Source organism: Hypanus sabinus, chromosome 20 (assembly GCF_030144855.1).
Source record: "Hypanus sabinus isolate sHypSab1 chromosome 20, sHypSab1.hap1, whole genome shotgun sequence".
Lineage (NCBI taxonomy): Eukaryota > Metazoa > Chordata > Chondrichthyes > Myliobatiformes > Dasyatidae > Hypanus > Hypanus sabinus.
Genome location: NC_082725.1, coordinates 40,243,543 through 40,261,625, shown reverse-complemented (window position 1 = coordinate 40,261,625; position 18,083 = coordinate 40,243,543). Strand labels below are relative to the sequence as shown.

At 36.1% G+C, this 18,083-nt stretch overlaps 1 protein-coding gene across 1 annotated transcript in view; it reads right to left on the bottom strand.

The window, feature by feature from the left end:
* Positions 1–5,461: 5,461 nt before the first annotated feature.
* Positions 5,462–18,083, bottom strand: part of LOC132378451 (collagen alpha-2(VI) chain-like) — a 48,125-nt gene continuing 35,503 nt past the window's right edge. Inside the window, exons 14-21 of the mRNA XM_059945376.1 lie at positions 16,317–16,379; positions 14,562–14,612; positions 13,472–13,507; positions 13,299–13,361; positions 12,185–12,247; positions 6,282–6,317; positions 6,145–6,181; positions 5,462–5,642 (exon numbers count right to left, since the gene is read on the bottom strand). Of these exons, the coding sequence (XP_059801359.1) occupies positions 5,485–5,642; positions 6,145–6,181; positions 6,282–6,317; positions 12,185–12,247; positions 13,299–13,361; positions 13,472–13,507; positions 14,562–14,612; positions 16,317–16,379 (507 nt within the window). The 3' untranslated portion in view covers positions 5,462–5,484. The remainder of the gene's footprint in view (positions 5,643–6,144; positions 6,182–6,281; positions 6,318–12,184; positions 12,248–13,298; positions 13,362–13,471; positions 13,508–14,561; positions 14,613–16,316; positions 16,380–18,083) is intronic.

Below are 18,083 nucleotides of genomic sequence, written 5' to 3'. Positions count from 1 at the left end.
CATACTGTCAAGACATAGTCTTGACCAATTTGTTTCTTCAATTTTAATATTCAAGTCACTTTCCCATTTTTGTCTTGACATGGACTCCTTGTTTAATTGCCTGTTTTTGAATCAAGTTATACATATAAGAAATAAATTCTTTAATCTTTCCTTTTTGAATTAAAGTTTCTATTTCATTAGATTTTGGCAATAACATTGTTTGGCCTAATTTTTCTCTTAAATAAGCTCTTAGTTGGAAGTAACAAAAAAGAGTATTGTTTGATACTTTATATCTATTCTTTAATTGATGAAATGACATTAATATACCTCCTTCAAAACAATCTCCTATATATCTAATCCCTTTTTGAAACCAATTATATAAAAGTTGATTATCCATTGTAAAAGGAATAAGTCTATTTTGAATTAAAGATCTCTTTGCTAATAAAGATTTCTTTGTCTCATCATCAACATTTATCTTATTCCATAAGTCAATCAAATGTTTTAATTTAGGAGATTCTTTCTTTTCCCGTATCCATTTAGATTCCCATTTATATATAAAATCTTCTGGTGTATTTTCTCCTATTTTATCTAGTTCTATTCTAATCCATACTGGTTTATCTTTCTCAAAAAAAGATGCAATAAATCTAAGTTGGTTTGCTTTATAATAGTTCTTAAAATTTGGAAATTGTAACCCTCCTAGATCAAATTTCCATGTCAATTTTTCCAATGATATTCTTGACATCTTACCTTTCCAAAGAAACTTCCTCACATATTTGTTTAACTCTTGAAAAAACTTCTGAGGTAGTTGTATTGGTAATGATTGAAATAAGTATTGTAGTCTAGGGAATATATTCATTTTTATGGTATTTACTCTACCTACTAATGTCATTGGTAATACCATCCATTTATCAAGATCTTCTTGATTTTTTTTCAGTAATGGTAAGTAATTTAATTTATACATGTTCTTTATATCATTATCAACTCTTATACCTAAATATTTTATACCATTTGTCAGCCATCTAAACTGAGTTATTAATCGACATTGACTATAATCTCCTTTAGTAAGAGGTAAAATTTCACTTTTATCCCAATTTATTTTATAACCTGATATTTTCCCATATTCTTCTAATCTATAGGATAATTTACGCAACGAGTGCAATGGGTTTGTTAAATAAAGCATAACATCATCAGCAAATAAGTTAATCTTATATTCTTCCTGATTAACTCTAAAACCCTTAATATCTGGGTTCATTCTAATTAATTCAGCTAATGGTTCTATCGCCAACACGAATAAAGCAGGTGATAATGGACAACCTTGCCTAGTTGACCTTGTTAACTGAAATGGTGTTGAAATTTGACCATTTGTCACTACTTTAGCTTTGGGATTAATATTTAAGGTTTTAATCCATTTTATAAAAGATACTCCTAATCCATATTTTTCCAATACTTTAAATAAAAAATCCCATTCCAATCTATCAAATGCTTTTTCTGCATCCAAAGCAACTGCCACACTCATTTCCTCCCTCTTTTGAGCCAAATGAATTATAGTAAATAACCAAATTACCTTATCTGCCGATTGTCTGTTTTTAATAAATCCTGTTTGGTCCATATGTACTAATTTTGGTAAGTATTTAGATAATCTGTTAGATAAGAGTTTTGCTATTATTTTATAACCAGTGTTTAATAAAAAAAAATAGGTCTGTATGATGCTGGCTTTAAAAGATCTCTATCTTTTTTTGGCAATACTATTAAAATAGCTGTCGAAAAAGATTCTGGAAGTTTATGCGTTCTTTCCGCTTGATGTATTAACTCCATAAAAGGAGGAATTAATAAATCTTTAAACTTTTTATAAAATTCAGGCGGAAAACCATCTTCTCCTGGAGATTTATTACTTTGAAGTGATCCTAGGGCTTCTTCGACCTCTTTCAATATAAAAGGCATATCTAATCCCTTCTGTTCTTCCGTATTTATTTTTGGAAGAGTTATTTGTGATAAAAATCTTTCTATCTTTCTATCATGTTGTGATTCTGATTTATACAACTCAGAATAAAAATTCTTAAAGGTTTCATTAATTTCTAAAGGTTTATAAGTAATTTTATTTACTCTTGTTCGAATTGCATTTATTGCTTTAGAAGTCTGGTCTGTTTTTAACTGCCATGCAAGGACCTTATGTGATCTTTCACCTAGTTCATAATATCTCTGTTTAGTTCTCATAACTGCTTTTTCTGTTCAATATGTCTGGAGTGTATTATATTGTAACTTCTTATTAATAAGTTGTCTTCATTTTTCTTCTGTCATATTTCTTTGAGATTCTTTTTCTAATTTTGTAATCTCTTTTTCCAATTGATCTATTTCTATCATATATTCCTTCTTAATTTTAGAAGTATAACTTATTATCTGACCTCTCAAGTATGCCTTCATTTCTTCCCACAATATGAATTTATCATCACCTGAATGGGAATTTGCATCTAAAAAGAACGGAATCTGCTTTTTCATAAAATCACAAAAATCTTGACATTTTAGTAACATTGAATTAAATCATCTATAAATTGATTCCTCTTTATCTGTCATTATCATTGTCATTATCAAAGGAAAATGATCTGACAATATTCTCGCTTTATATTCCACATTTTTCACTCTATCTTGAATATTCATTGATAATAGGAAAAAATCTATCCTTGAATGTGTTTTATGTCTATTTGAATAAAATGAGTAATCTCTTTCTTTTGGATGAATTCTTCATATATCAATCAAGTTTAAATCTTTCATCAATGATAGAGTTAATTTTACTACTTTTGATTTTGTGACCACCTTTGTTGATCTATCTAAAACTGGATCTAGACAAAAGTTAAAATCTCCACCTATTAATATTTTGTCATGTGCATTAGCCAAATTCAAAAAGACCTCTTGTATAAATTTTACATCATTTTCATTTGGTGCATAAATATTCATACGAGTCCATAGTTCCGAAAAAATTTGACAATGTATAATTACATATCTCCCCGCCAAATCAATTAATACATTTTGTATTTTAATTGGTAAATTTTTATTAACCAAATTTGCAACTCCTCTTGCCTTTGAATTAAATGAAGCTGCAATAACATTTGCAACCCAGTATCTTTTTAATTTCTGATGTTCTTTGTCTTTTAAATGCGTTTCTTGTAAAAAAGCTATATCTATTTTCATTATTTTAATGTATGTTAGAATTCCTTTTCTTTTTACCGGTCCATTAAGCCCATTAACATTAAAACTTTAAAAATTCAGTAAATTAGTTATTCTTTTTAATTATGTTACTCCAAGCTATAATAATAACTAATCTTTCAACTTTCATGGTATCTTGGGAAATCTTTTTAAAATTATCCATGTTGCTATGTGTGTCCCCACCAATCATCCAGGCGGAAAGATAGAAGCAAAATAGAGTATAAAGAAAAAAACAAAATACCCCCCTACTAATGTTGTGAAAAAAAAGGAACACAACATTACCCCCCTCTGTTGTATGGGTCATGGCAATCACCATGATTACACACGTGTATCCCACAGTAACCGATCCAAAGCTCCCCAGCCCCCTCGCAACATAGAAAAGTATATATATAAGAAGAAAAAAATGCTATTCTCAATTATTATTTCTGAAATTTTGCTTTTCTCCCCTGCATCATCCTTAAATGTCCATCACCTCCATTCACTGTCTCTATCTTCATCTTTAATCCATCACGCTTGGAAGTCTCCATGTATAATTAGCGAATAGATGGAAGTTTTTGTGCAAACTCCTCCGCTTCTCGATAATCATTAAAAAAATCTTCTTTTTCCCTCTTCCAAAAAAATTATCAGCGTTGCTGGGTGACACATTATAAATTTATAACCCTTTTCCCATAAGACATTTTTCGCTTGTTTAAATTCCTTCTTTCTCTTCAAAAGGTTATAATTTATATCAGGATAAAAAAAGAACTGCCTTCCCTGCTATCATCAATGGCCCGTTTCTCTTTTTGGCACATTGGGCAGCCACCTTCAGGATCTTTTCTTTATCTTGGTATCTTAAGCATCTTATCAAAATTGACCCTGGATTTTGATCAGCTTGAGATCTTGGCCTTAAGGCTCTATGAGCACTTTCGATCTCAATTAGAGTATCTTCTTCCATTTCCAATTTTTCAGGGATCCACTTTTGAAAAAAAATATTGCATCTTCTCCTTCTACATCTTCTTTAAGTCCAACAATTTTAATATTGTTTTGACTACTAAAATTTTCAAGCTTATCAATTTTTTCCATAAATTGTTTTCTTTCTGATGTCCAGGCAGTAGTATCATCTTCCATTTTATTCATTCTTTCAATTATGTCTTCCATTGTAGTTTCCAAATCTATAATTCTCTTTTCCATTTTTTTCCTGTCTTTTTGTCATTTTATCAAACAACATCTCCATATTTGTCATTTTTCTTTTGATTACTTTTAATGTGTTTAATTTTTCTCGCAGTGAGTGCATTTCAAATCGTAACAACTCTATATGGAAATATTTTGCCTCATGATCCACTATCCTCTTGAAATGGTCCTTGAACTAACCAGTAATGGAAATGCCTCCTTTCCACTTGTACCCTTTAAATCCATTATGACTTTGTATAGAAACACAAAATGCTAGCAGAACTCAGCAGGCCAGACAGCATCTATGGGAGGAGGTAGTGACGATGTTTCGGGCTGAAACCCTTCATCAGGAGGGTTTCCTGCACCAAACTAGAGGTGTAGCCATGGGCACCTGCATGGGTCCTAGCTACACCTGCCTTTTTGTTGGCCATGTGGAGCAATCTATGTTCCAAGCCTACACTGCTATCTGTCCTCCTCTTTTCTTGCATTATATTGACAACTGCATCAGCGCTGCTTCCTGCACACATGCTGAGCTTGTCGACATCATTAACGTCACCTCCAACTTTCACCCCGCCTTCAAATTCACCTGGTCTATTTTGGACACCTCCCTCCCCTTTCTAGATCTTTCTGTCTCTATCTCTGGAGACAGCCACTCCTGATGAAGGGTTTCGGCCCGAAACGTTGTCACTACCTCCTCCCATAGATGCTGTCTGGCCTGCTGAGTTCTGCCAGCATTTTGTGCTTTTATTTACTTCCAGCATCTGCAGATTCACCGTGTTGCCGTATGACCTTGTATATACTTAATCTCTTCTCAGCCCTCTTTGCTCCAAGGAAAAGAAAATCTAATTTCTACTAAATTCTGAGATCTCTAATATCCCATCATCAGGACTTTTATACTCTTTTTTTAAAATGCGACAAAAATGAGATACCAGAGTTATTAAAGATTTAGGATGTCAGTCCAAATTCAAAGGTGCAAACATTAAGTTATTGTCAAAGTATGTATGAAGTATATAACTCTGAGAATTGTCTTCTCCAGATAGCCAAGAAACAAAGAAAACCACAGAAGTCAGGTTCAAAGAGAAACAGCAACCTTCCCTCTTCCCCACTGCACACTAAAAACGGCAACGTGATCACCAACACCCTCTCAAATTCCCCTCACCCTGCACAAAAAGCAACAAGTACAAGAAAATATAGGCTTTCAACAGTGCAGTTCCCCTGTGTTAGAATAGAGGTATAAAGACTTGATAAATGAATTAAAATAATGCAATTGTAAATTAAAAAAGAGCAAAAACACTCACTTGATGAACAGCAAGCTGGCAGGGGAAAATAAGGAAAAAAATCTAATTACTTCCTTTGAAAATAAACTCTACATTATAATTTAGAGATAATACACCCCTAGGGAGATGAAATTCAGTAACAAATACATTTTGCTTTCATCTAAAAATAATTTTACCCAGTTGTATTCAGTGCATTTAATATTATCTCACAAGAAAAATGTTAACAGAGAAATGATCACACTAGCTAAAATTCCTGTTGTGTGCCTGATGACATGGAATAGTCTAAATAGTCTTTTTCTATTGTTTAGGATTGTATTTAAAGGAGTATTCAAAAGCCACTAAAACAAAAATTAAATGCGGTCATCTGGGAAATTGATCACTTTACTGCCTCATTTTTTTAAAACTTTAGTGACATTACTGTAGTTATTATGAATAAGTGTCAAATTATATCTTTTCAAAGTCTTCTGTTGAGTAGTAATTAAAAGGAATTAATTTACTTTAAAAACATGGTAATGTATTGAAGAACTATAGTACTCACGGCAATTGTTTCGAATATATAACAGGAGTTCACATGACTGTAAAAGAAAGATTAATAATTCTGGCTCTAGAGGATATCATAAAATTCATATTTTTGGAAAGAGTTTGCAGGTCACAGCATGCTTAGAAATGACTTACGTTCATGCGTGCTTGCCCTGGTGATCCTTTCAAACCCTGAAACAGCAGAAAATTAAAATAGTCTTTTGAAGTTTTGCATGAGACATGACACACGCATGCATGGACTAACTCCATACTAATTTTAATAACTGAATGTTAATTCACCTCTAGACCTTTTTCCACCATCCTTTGTTCTAAATCCCATTTCTCCTTCCAAAATTTACCTACAGCTATGTTTTCACTACATCTTTAGATCTTGACTTCTCAGAACATCTGAACAATCCACCTACATCAGTCCTCAGCAGAGGCTTCAGTATTATCTCCTTTTGTCCCTCTCTTAATGAATGCCAAGCCCAGCATTAAATCGAATGCTTAGTTCAATGTCTTTACCTCCATGACCATATCTCTAGATTTAAAAGACTGTGAGCCATTTTATTAAATCTCTAAATTTCACAATCCAACGAGAGCCTGCCCTCAAGGTTAGTTCCCCATTCGTCATTGCTAACGCCAATGAAACAACAATGACTGTCTTGATGGTCTCCTTGTACTCACTCTAACCTAACCCTTCTGAACTTTTAGAAGTTTGCTGAGAACATAAGTTTACAAGACATAGGGGTAGAATTACGTCACTTGACCCATCTGTATGGCACAATTCTATCATAGTTGATTTATTATCCCTCTAAACTCCACTCTTCTGCCTTCTCCCCATAATCTTTGAGGGCCTGACTAATCAAGAACCTATCAACTCCGCTTTAAGTCTACCCAATGACTTGGCTTCCTGAGCTGTCTGTGACAATGAATTCTACAGATTCACCAAATTCTGGCTCAAGAAATTTCTTCTCATCTCTGCTATAAACAGACATCCTTCTCTTCTAAGGCTGTGCCCTCTGATCCTAGACTCCCCACTATAGGAAACATCCTCTCCAAATCCACTCTATCTAGGCCATTATTTAATAGGTTTCAATTAAAATCCCCTTCATTCCTTTAAACTCCAGTGTGTACAGGCCCAAAGCCATCAAACACTCCTCATACATTAACCCTAACTTTCCCAATATAATTCTTGTGAACCTCCTCTGGACCCGCTTCAATGCCAGCACACCTTCTCCAACGGACCCAACACTGTTTACAATATTCCATCTGCAGTGTGGCCAATGCATTATGAAGCCACAGCATCACATCCTTTTATATTGTAGTCCACTCAAAATGAATGCTAACATTGCATTTGCCTTCTTTACCACCTATTCAGCCTGCAAGATAACCTTTCGGGAATCCTGGACAAAAGACTTCCAAGTGCCTTTGCATCTCTGATTTCTGAATTTTCTCCCCATTTACAAAGTAGTCTATGGCTTTATTCCTTCTACCAAAGTGCATGGTCTTAAAATTTCCTGCACTACATTCCATACACTATAAGGACCAATCCTGCAACTTTATCAGCTGTATTGGAAAGGGTGCAGTTGCTATATTATTGGCAAACATCCCCTCCAAAGTATCTCCTCATACTTCTGTCTGCACCCTCACCTACCACTCTATATCAGCACAGGGTCCATCATATGATTTCTGACCATATTTCCTCATGAGATCTTCTTTCAATAATCTCAAATCCCATGGTCATTCAACCCCAATAACAATTGGATAATCCCAGCAGAAATAATGTTTCAGTCTGCTCACATCCTACATAAATGTGTTATTCATACAATGACTCTATCCTGTCTCTCTCGTCAAGATGGCCTACCAAGGAGAGCTGCAGCAATCAGATCTCAGGCACAGAGTCTGGCTCTTTAGCTTAGAACCGAAGAGAGGAAAAGAGAAGATCAGGAGAGAAAACAGGAAGTTCTGTAGACGAGAAAGACTCTTGGATAATGTATCAAAGTCAGGGACATCTCAGACTGGTCCAGAAGGTTCAGTTGCTTGGCATTCAGGTTGAAATAGTCAATTGGATTCAACATTAGCCTCAAGGAAAAAGCCACAGAATTTTAGAAGACAGTTGTCCCTCTGACTGGAGGCCAGTGAGTATTGGTGTGCCGCAGGGAGTACTGCTGTGTCTCTTGTTGTTTGTCATCTATATTCATGATTTGGATGACAGCATGGTAAATTGGACCAGCACATTGCAGATGACACCAAGAATGGAGGCATAGTGGATGGTGAGAAGGCTATTAAAGCTTGTAAAGTGACCTGCACCAGCTGTGAAAATGAGCTGAAAATGGCAGATGGAATTTAAAGTTTTCAAGTGTGAAGTGTTGCAGTTTGGGAAGGAAATCCAGAATAATACTTGGAGAGTGAATGGCAGGGCACTGAGGTGTGGATTAGAACAAAGGAGCCTGGGGTACAGATGCATGTTCCTTGAAAGTAACATCACACATACAGTACTCTGCAAAAGTCTTTGGCACCTAGATATACAGTAGCTAGGTTGTCTAACTCTGTCTTTTATTTGTCAATGAAGAACAGAGAGCAAATCAGTAAATCTGATGGGAGCAAAGGATGTTGAGAATGACAAGGGTGGTGTGGGACAGGTGGCAGAGAAGGAGTACCAGTGGTGGGGGTTGATGTAGGTACAAACACATACAGCCCTGAGATACCAGGCAAGACATTTGATTCCAAACAACTGGTTTATTGATCATTACAGAATGTCTCTCTGAAGCTTCCTGCTCCTTCCCCCTTTTCCCAACCTTGATTCCCTCTCCTTGCCCCCTTCGCACTCTCAGTCCACAACAGAGACACATTAGAGTCAGGTTTATCATCACTCACATATCATGAAATTTGTTTTTTTTTTTGTGACAGCAGTACAGTGCAATACTAAAATGACTACAGTGTTGTACAAAAGTCTTAGGCATTCATTCTCATATTCTCTCTCCCTCTCCTTCTCCCTCCCTTCCCCCCCCCCCCCCACCATTTCTGGTCACCTATAAGAATGATAGCAATAAGACGAAAAGAGTGCGGAGAAAATTATTTCAGTGGCTGAGTCACCAGGATAGGATGGATCAGTTAGAATTCTATTCCCTGAAGCAGAGAAGAATGAGGGGTATTTTATAGAGGTACTGTATACAAAACTATGACAGATTTAGAGAGGGTAAATGCATGCAGGCTTTTTCCCATCAGATTGGATGAGACAGACTTTTAGAAGGTTTTAGATGAAACGTGAAATATCTAAAGGAAGTCAGAGGAAGAACTACATCACACTGGTGTGAGTGTGGAATGATCTGCCAGCAGAAGTGATAGATATGGGATAAATTGTATGATTTAACAGAAGTTTGGATAGATCCATTGATGACAGGTATGGACGGCTATGATCTAGATGCAGGAAGATGGGACTAGGCAGAAAGTCAGGTTGGCATAGACCTGATGGGCCGAAGAGCCAGCTTCTGTGTATGACTCAATGTTGAGTCGCTCCTGTTTTTATCCGTTACTCCTCAGGTGCCTCTGTCAACCAACTCAACGTCAATGTGGACATCTGAACCCACTGCATCTCCATTTCACATCAGGCGAGTAGGGGCCTTAACTTCTCCCAAACAGACTGCCTAGTTCATCCAGTTGAACTTACTATACGGAACAGCTTGTTCAATTCCACTTATTTTCTCCAAGTCAAAGGTGTAGCTGTAAGAACTCAAATGAGTCCAAACTCCTTCTTGTAGGATATGTGGAGCAGTCCCTTCATTAATCCTACTCAGGTATTTTCTCTGACTATTTTTTTCTGGTACATTGATACAGTCATTGGTGTTGCTTCCTGCACTTACAGAAAATTGGAGAAATTTATTATATTCATTACTAAAATCCACACTATTTCCACTTTCATAAAGTCCATTTCTAACATTCCCTTCTTTTGTCAATAAATGTCACTATACAAAAACATTTTGTATCTTCTTTTATATTTTATATGATTGGTGAGCTTACCTTCATATTTCAGCTTTTCTCTTTTTATAACTTTTCAATGGTTTTCTGTTGGTTTTTAAAAGCTTCCCAATCCTCTTCCTTCCCATTAATTTTTGCTATAGTTTTTGTTATGGTTGCCTCATCCTCCCTTTAGAATACTTCTTCCATGTTGGGATGTATCTTTCCTGCACCTTCTGAATTGCTCCCAGAAACTCCAACGATTGCTGTTTTGACATCAGCCCTGCTAGTGTCCAATTCCAATCAACTTTGGCCAGCTCCTCCCTCATGCCTCTGTAATTCCCTTTTATTCTACTGTAATACTAATGAATCCAATTTTAGGTTCTCAAACTGCAGAGTGATTCTAATCAAATCTGGGTCATTACATAACACCCAGTCCAGAATTGTCATTCCCCTAGTGGGCTCAATCACAATCTGCTCTAAAAAAAACCATCGGATAGGCATTCTACAAGTTCCCTCTCTTGGGATCTAACACCAACCTGATTTTCCCAATCCATCTGCATATTGAAAACCTCTATGACTATTGCAACATTGCACTTTTTACACACTTTTTCTATCTCCCTTTGTAATTTGTAGCCCCCATCCTGGCTGCTGTTTGGATGCTTGTATATAACTTCCATCAGGGTCTTTTTACCCTACCAGTTTCTTAACTCTTCCCACAAGGATTCTACATCTTCTGATCTTATCTCACCGCTTTGTAAGGATTTAAGGATTTAATTTTGTTTTTTTTTACCAAAAGTCACTGCACCCCCCCCCCCACCTGCCAGTCTTTTCAAAACAATGTATATCCTTTGATATTAAGCTTCCAACTGTGATCTTTCAGGCATGACTCAGCAATGCCCATGTCATACCTGCCGACCTCTATCTGGACTACAAGATTATCTGTCATATTCTGTATACTGCATGCATTAAACTATAATACCTTCAGTTCTGTATTCATCATTCTTTTCAGTTTCGACTCCCTATACACTTTAACTTATCCCATTGACTGCAAATTTGACCTATTATCTTCCTCACCGTAAATAGAAAAAAAGAGTAGTGTATTAATTCTTGGATACAAAAGCAACATGTTTGATTATTGATTAATTCCGAACACATAGAGAGAAAACTTTCCATATAGTCAAATAGCTACAAGTTCAGGTCACTTAATATGTTTAATAAATGAGGTAACATGTCATCATTGCAACTACAGCAATCCAGCTAAGAGCAAACTTCAATAAGTTAGATGCAGAATTATCTGCCCCTTGACTTTTTAGCTGTGATCATGTAATGGAAATTCATTTTGCAAATTTTTGCTATAATGTGGTTGAGTTCAATTTGTAAATTTGATAAACTTGCAAGGAAGATTCATTTCATTCATTCTCCAAGAAATCACAGTGTCCTAACTTCTCCAGATTGTGATCTCAGCTGTGTCAAGCCAAATTATGTTTCAGAATGTTGGCCGATTGCATTTCCTGTCGTGAGCGTTCTTGTGTCTTGGTAAAAGATCTTTGTGAGGATATTTCCTTGAAGGGAGGTAAACTGAACCTATCATGGTGGAGCAGACTAAAAACATATATTTATATGTTTACTATTCCTATTCATTTAGTAGAGCTTTCGAATGCAGCTGTCTCTACTATATAAAAACACAGGCATCAGCGGCATTGATTTTTTTATAAATAGGTTTCAAAAGCAGCAGATTATTTTTTGCAACACCTTTTCTCTTGGCTTGTGGAATCAATTGGAAGAATGAAAATCTGTAAAATTATCCAAAAGTTTGACTAAAACTAAAGTTAAATATTACTATTTAGTGGATTAGGCACCTAAAATAAGGAATGAAAAATCTCATTCTGCCAAAAAAAGTCTCTAGGACCTTCTGGTATTTAAGTTATCAATTAGCTTTGCTTTGACATCTGTAATGGCACGAGAGTGGTTCTTTTTTATTCTGAGCATTAATAAGCATATAAGGAAAATATACGTGAGAATGATTTCACATGCAATCACTGGAAAAAACTTAGCAACAAAGCTTCTAGTTTTCTATCCCAAAGTGTGTACCTTACCCTTGTTCCCGGAGTTCCTCCTTCTCCTGGGTTTCCAGGCTCACCAGGTTGACCGGAGTCACCCTTAAACAGAAATGTTAAGCTTTATTCAATCAAACAAAAAGTATTCTTATTTGTTATAAAGTCTCTCTGCTCCCATCGGTGTTACATATCTAATCATTATTCTTTCTTGATCAATATTCCAAGTTTCACACAATCATTTTGTGTTCTGATGACTTTCACAGCATTTAAGCTCTTAAGGTTGCCTTATCCAGGAATGAAAGAGATGCTGCAAATGCTGGAAATTCAGAGCAACACATGAAATGCTGGAGGAACTCAGCAGATCAGGAAGCACCTATGGAGGGAAATAAACAGTCAATTTTGGGCCGAGACCCTTGATCAGAACTGTAAAGGGAGGGAATAGAAGCCAGAATAAGCAGGTAGGGGGCGGGGGGGAGAGGAGTGAAAGCCGGCAAGTTGGAAGGTAAAACCAGGTGAAGGTGAAGGTAGGGGTTGGGGGGATGAAGTGAGAAGCTGGGACATGATGGGTGGAGATGGTGCATGTGTGAAGAAGAAGGAAACCAATAGGGAGAGGAAAGTGGACCAAGGTGAAAAGGGAAGGAGAATGGGCACCAGAAGGAGGTGCCCTTAACCAGGAAATAATTTTGGCAGTGGCTAACATCAGTCAGAGAATATTGCAATATATTTATATATATTTATTAAGATATATTTCCATATAAATTTTGTTATTCTTCTCGAACAAGGCACAACACTTTATTGATAAACAGCAACTGGAGTGTAAGTGTCAGAAATTTTTCCTCAAGCCTGATGTTTCACAAGATGTTTCAACAACTCAACTCCTTTAAAGAAGCATGGCCTGTTGCATTTGGAAGATGTGGAAGACATTTATATGTTTTACCTATCAGCAATTGGGTAAATTGGGTGGACAGCAATTTAGAAGGAATAGAGGGAGCAGATGGTAAGATATTAGGCATTGGGAAATTCATGCACCATCTGACATTTCAGAAGGATTTCTAAAAACATTTATTTTGTTAGATTTGCCAGCGCCCTTATATAAGTCAATTTGGGACTAAACCGAAAAATTTCAAAGCATGGAGCAAACAAATTGACATACCCTGCGTCCTCTTGATCCGTTAGGGCCTCTTTCACCAGGAGTTCCAGGGTCACCATCTGGTCCCTGAAAATTCAGAAGACAATTTACACAGATAACTTTCCCATGTCCTTTATAAATTTAAAAAAAAATACACTATACATCTTTTTACAAACATAAATGTTTTCAACAAGTACCTGTGGACCAGAATAACCAGGGAATCCGGATTGTCCCTTAAACAATAAGAAAGGGGAAGAAATTAGACTGTATTGTTCAACTGGTTATACTCTTATCAATGTGATGCTGTTATAATAGCATCGGATTGGACAGATGGAATTAAATTTATACAGCAATATATCACAAAACTTTCATACATATTTACATATATTGTAATGGAATAGGATAGGATAGATGTTGACTTTATGGACAAACTTCTCGGTCATTGCAATGAATAATAACAGAAATCAAGAGAGACATCAACTTTACATTCTGACGTGTGGTTGATTACCCCAAAGACTGCTCATGCAATAGCAACCATTTTACATAAGACGAGATTCACAGATGGAAATTGCCAACTTTTGTGGAGCTTCCCATATTTGGAAAAGTTAATCCAGTGATGTATGTCATCTGTGTATATAATTACTTTTAATATATAGCAATGCATTATTTTATTCAGATGTTCTTTATGAATAATGGTCCAGATTTAAAGGGGGAAATTGCACTCTTTGTGTAATTTACTCTGGGATATCTACACAAAAAAAAAGCTTGAAACATCAGTTGAAGTAGGGTTTAAGATTCCCTCCTTGTATTTTGTGGAATGGTTCCTTTCTCCAAACATGTTTATGCATTAGTTAATATTACAGAAGTATTACTGACAATAAGTACACTCACTTCATTATGTATGCTGAAAACTCGATTAAACCAAATTACTTCTAACACATTGCAGATTAATTCATTGCAGTGCACTCGTACATATTCAAAGAAGTATTATGCCAGCTGACAGAATTCTAAATGCGTATGATTATCAAAGTGATCTACCGCTCACTAAAATTAATTTGATAGAGTACAAGCAACAACTTTCATTTATACAACTCCACTAGTGCACTTTAATTTCCCAATCTGCTGTTACAGAAGTGGGATTACACAGACTCTAAGGGTGATGACTGAAAGACTGGTGCAAAAATAATGGTTTAGGAAGATGATCAGATATGTATGCATATACCATGGAATTTTGTACTGAAAGCAAAATAAAACATTTGCTTGGCTTCTGGCATTTTGTTTCCTCACCTTTCGTCCTTTTGGTCCAGGATTTCCAACCATATCAATTCCATCCATGCCCTGTGTAATATGAAATGGAGTGCATGTGAGTCATCTCTGAACACCTAATTGTATCACATTTGCATAAACTGAACCAAAATAAACATAAGTTTTGTCATTACTGAAAAAAAATTAATACAAAAAGCAACAGCATCTCTGACTACTCGGCAGCAGGATGGAAAAATTATAATGAAGTTCATCTTTGTGATAGATTTATGTTTCAGTTAAACTCAAGTTACGCACTGCGTACAATCAGTCACAGTCTCCACAACTTTTCTTAAGTTCTTCAGTCTCCTCCTTCTTAAGCAATCTTTCAGTATCGAGGATTTTTTCATCCACTCTTGTTTTATGGGTTTGAGGAGAGACAGGAGCCAACATGAGAACTACAGACTCATTCACAAAAAGGACAGATGATGCTTGACTGAGCACTTGAGTATCCAATTTCTGAAATACTATGTTCCTTCCATGCTGTACTCTGGGTTACAGGGCACTTCCAATACAAAGCTTAAAGATTCTCAATGCAAACACAAATGCTCCTTATCCACTTGAAGTGATTATGTGCCAGAGATCTCCCAAGAGTAAGTGGATATTTGTATTTCTTCAAGGAGATTTAATTGCAGCCTTTATTACATTTGGAATGTTATATTCCAGGAATCCAGTGTTCAGACAGTGAATATTATGATCTGTCAAATGTAGCTGATAGAGTATAACTTGGACCTCACTGTTGGTCTGGGATTGGATACTGATATTGGTTCACTATCTTTCCAATGAACTTGGAGGACTTTGCACATACAACATTGTTGGAATTTTCTCCAGTGCTTCAATGTGCCTGCTCAAGGGATTCTAGATCTCAGAACTGTGCAGTAGGGCAAGGAACATAGAGAATGAGTTATGCACAAGGCCTGGGGTTTTCAAATACCCTTTTCCTTAACTGATCAAAGGTTGTATTGATGGACCAGTGGTGAAGCTTATGGTTAGGGTTAGATGAATTTCTTCTTCCATTTTTCTTTGCCCAGAATGTTCAACATTTTCTAGGGTCTCGGTGTGAACCTTTGATTTTGGAAGGGAAAGGTGGTGAACTAAGAGTAGGTTTGTATAGGATTTTGGTCTTATGGATGTTGAGTGGAAGGTCTATCCTCATGTATACCTCAATGGTCATGTCAATAATGGCTTGAAGACCAGCTACAGCATTGAGCCAACATAAGCATTGTGTGAGTACTGGTGATTAGCTACCTAGCTTCAGGTGATTTTGGATTTGGAGTGCAGTTCTATATTTCAAACTGGTCTAAAAGTAGCTTGACACAATCCAGTTTAGAGCAGCCAGTTTGTTTAGGATATCTCTCCCAAAGCCCCTTTACTTTAATTATTCTTCTCCTCTCCTAGAAGCACACAGTACTTATATTAAAGAGGAAATTATTTTCTCTCAGCAAAATTTGGTCACATCCAGTAAATAAACATACTGCAGATATTTTTCATTTGCAGAAACAATCAAACTGTTCACAATCCTCAAATGAGACCCACTAAATACTACACATGAACTATGTCCTTGGCTGATGGAAAACACTTTCCTAATTCTGTATTTCCAAGAGACTGAAGAACTTCTTTGGTATTTTCCTGATACTGACGATATACCAAACATCTGATTGATGCTGGCTGTCAGTTTAACAAAACAAAATCTCAGTAAAGCTCAAAAATTTAACAGTGGCAAGGTAAAATCAGATTAACCTGTAGTCCACGAACTCCAGTTCTTCCAAACTCTCCTTTCTGACCCTCTGGTCCATCTTCACCCTGAACACAATTTCCATGTGAGTTATAATGTCATATTTAACATCACTTAATTCTACATACTATTACCACCTTCTGTAGTGTATGTCTCCGAATGATAAAAATCACTATTACTTAATCAAGTAAAGTCTTTTTACTGTTTGATGGTAAGAACTACCAATAGTTAATGATCCCCAAAATACCCTGAAGTCTATTTTCAATCCAGTTATTGGAAATGACAAACAGAACCCATCTTGAATGGGATTGTCTTTGACCTGTTTCACAGCTTAACCTTATTTATTCTATGGAGTGCCATTTTCTAATCCATGAACTTTAACTGAACTGGTACAACTTGGACTAAACAAGGCTTGATGATAGGAATTCAGGAATTATGAAACTATGAAATTATCTGGCATTAATCTGAATGAGAACCAGTCTTCAATATTTAAAGTAATTTGCAAGCAGTAACCAGTTTGAATTAAAAGGACAACTTTTTAAACTAACAGTACTGTCTAAAGAACAAAGGTTACTAGCACACAATAAGGGGCTGCCTTCTCAAATTATGTGGTTTGCAAACTGATGTAACCATAAGATGTTCTTGTGTGCATCATCTAAATGTAAGACATTGGAGAAATGATAGCTGGCCTACATCAAATGAAACAACATTGGCCAAGCTATTTAACACCTTTGTGACTAATTTCAAGGAAGCTTGCAGATCAAACTAATTTTGTCCCTTAGCACATCAGACAGTCACAGGCATATTTGCTTTACCTATAGTTGGGATATTTGTGTACTGGGAGAGTTAATCCTCATAACATTATTTTTGGGTGTCTGGATTATCTATTCTCAGAAACTTTAGATCATCCTTGTGAATTATTTTGTCTCCGCAAAGCTGAACATTCCATGATGCCTCCCACTGTAGAAATGTAATTCAATGGAAGCATTATCAGACTTAAAATACTGAAGTAGATGATTTCATTGTAACTATTGAAATTGTATTGAATTCCCAGCTCACAACTTCAGAATATTCATAACTGCCTCACAGCCACTGAAAAATGTGTACGTAAAGTGTAAAATTATCCAAATTTGGTACCTTCAGTTTTTTTTTCAGCACCACACTGATGTTTCAGTCTGGATTATGAGTTCAAATATTCAAAGAAATGTGAACAATATTAGCTGAAAGATATTCTATAAACAAGGTATTTTTATATTACAAGACACATGGTCGTAATAAATTTAGGAAAGCAACTAAGTTCAGGAAAGAGATCATGCCATGAGCAATAACTAAGAATTGGAATGAAGCATTTCATGGCAGACACTTGTAATGCATGTGCACTATACATGACTCCTGACAGTACTACTGTTGAGTTCCGCTTTGCACATGCAAAACATTGTTCCACTAAGATTTGTTATAACATTTGCTTCTCTGTATGGCCAGGTGAACTGTTTGAGACTTTACACATACTTACCAACTAAAATCTGGAATCCATGATTTTTTTTAAACTAATATTATTAAAAATCTAAAACAAAAGCCCCTTAGAGACTGTGTTAGGGAACTGGAGCTGCAGCTTGATGACTATCGTCTGGTCAGGGAGAGTGAGGAGCTGATAGAGAGAAGCTATAGGCAGGTAGTCGCCCCAGGACCACATGAGACAGAGAAGTGCATAACAGTCAGGAGAGGGAAGGGCAAGAAGCAGGTACTAGAGAGTACTCAAATGGCTGTCCCCT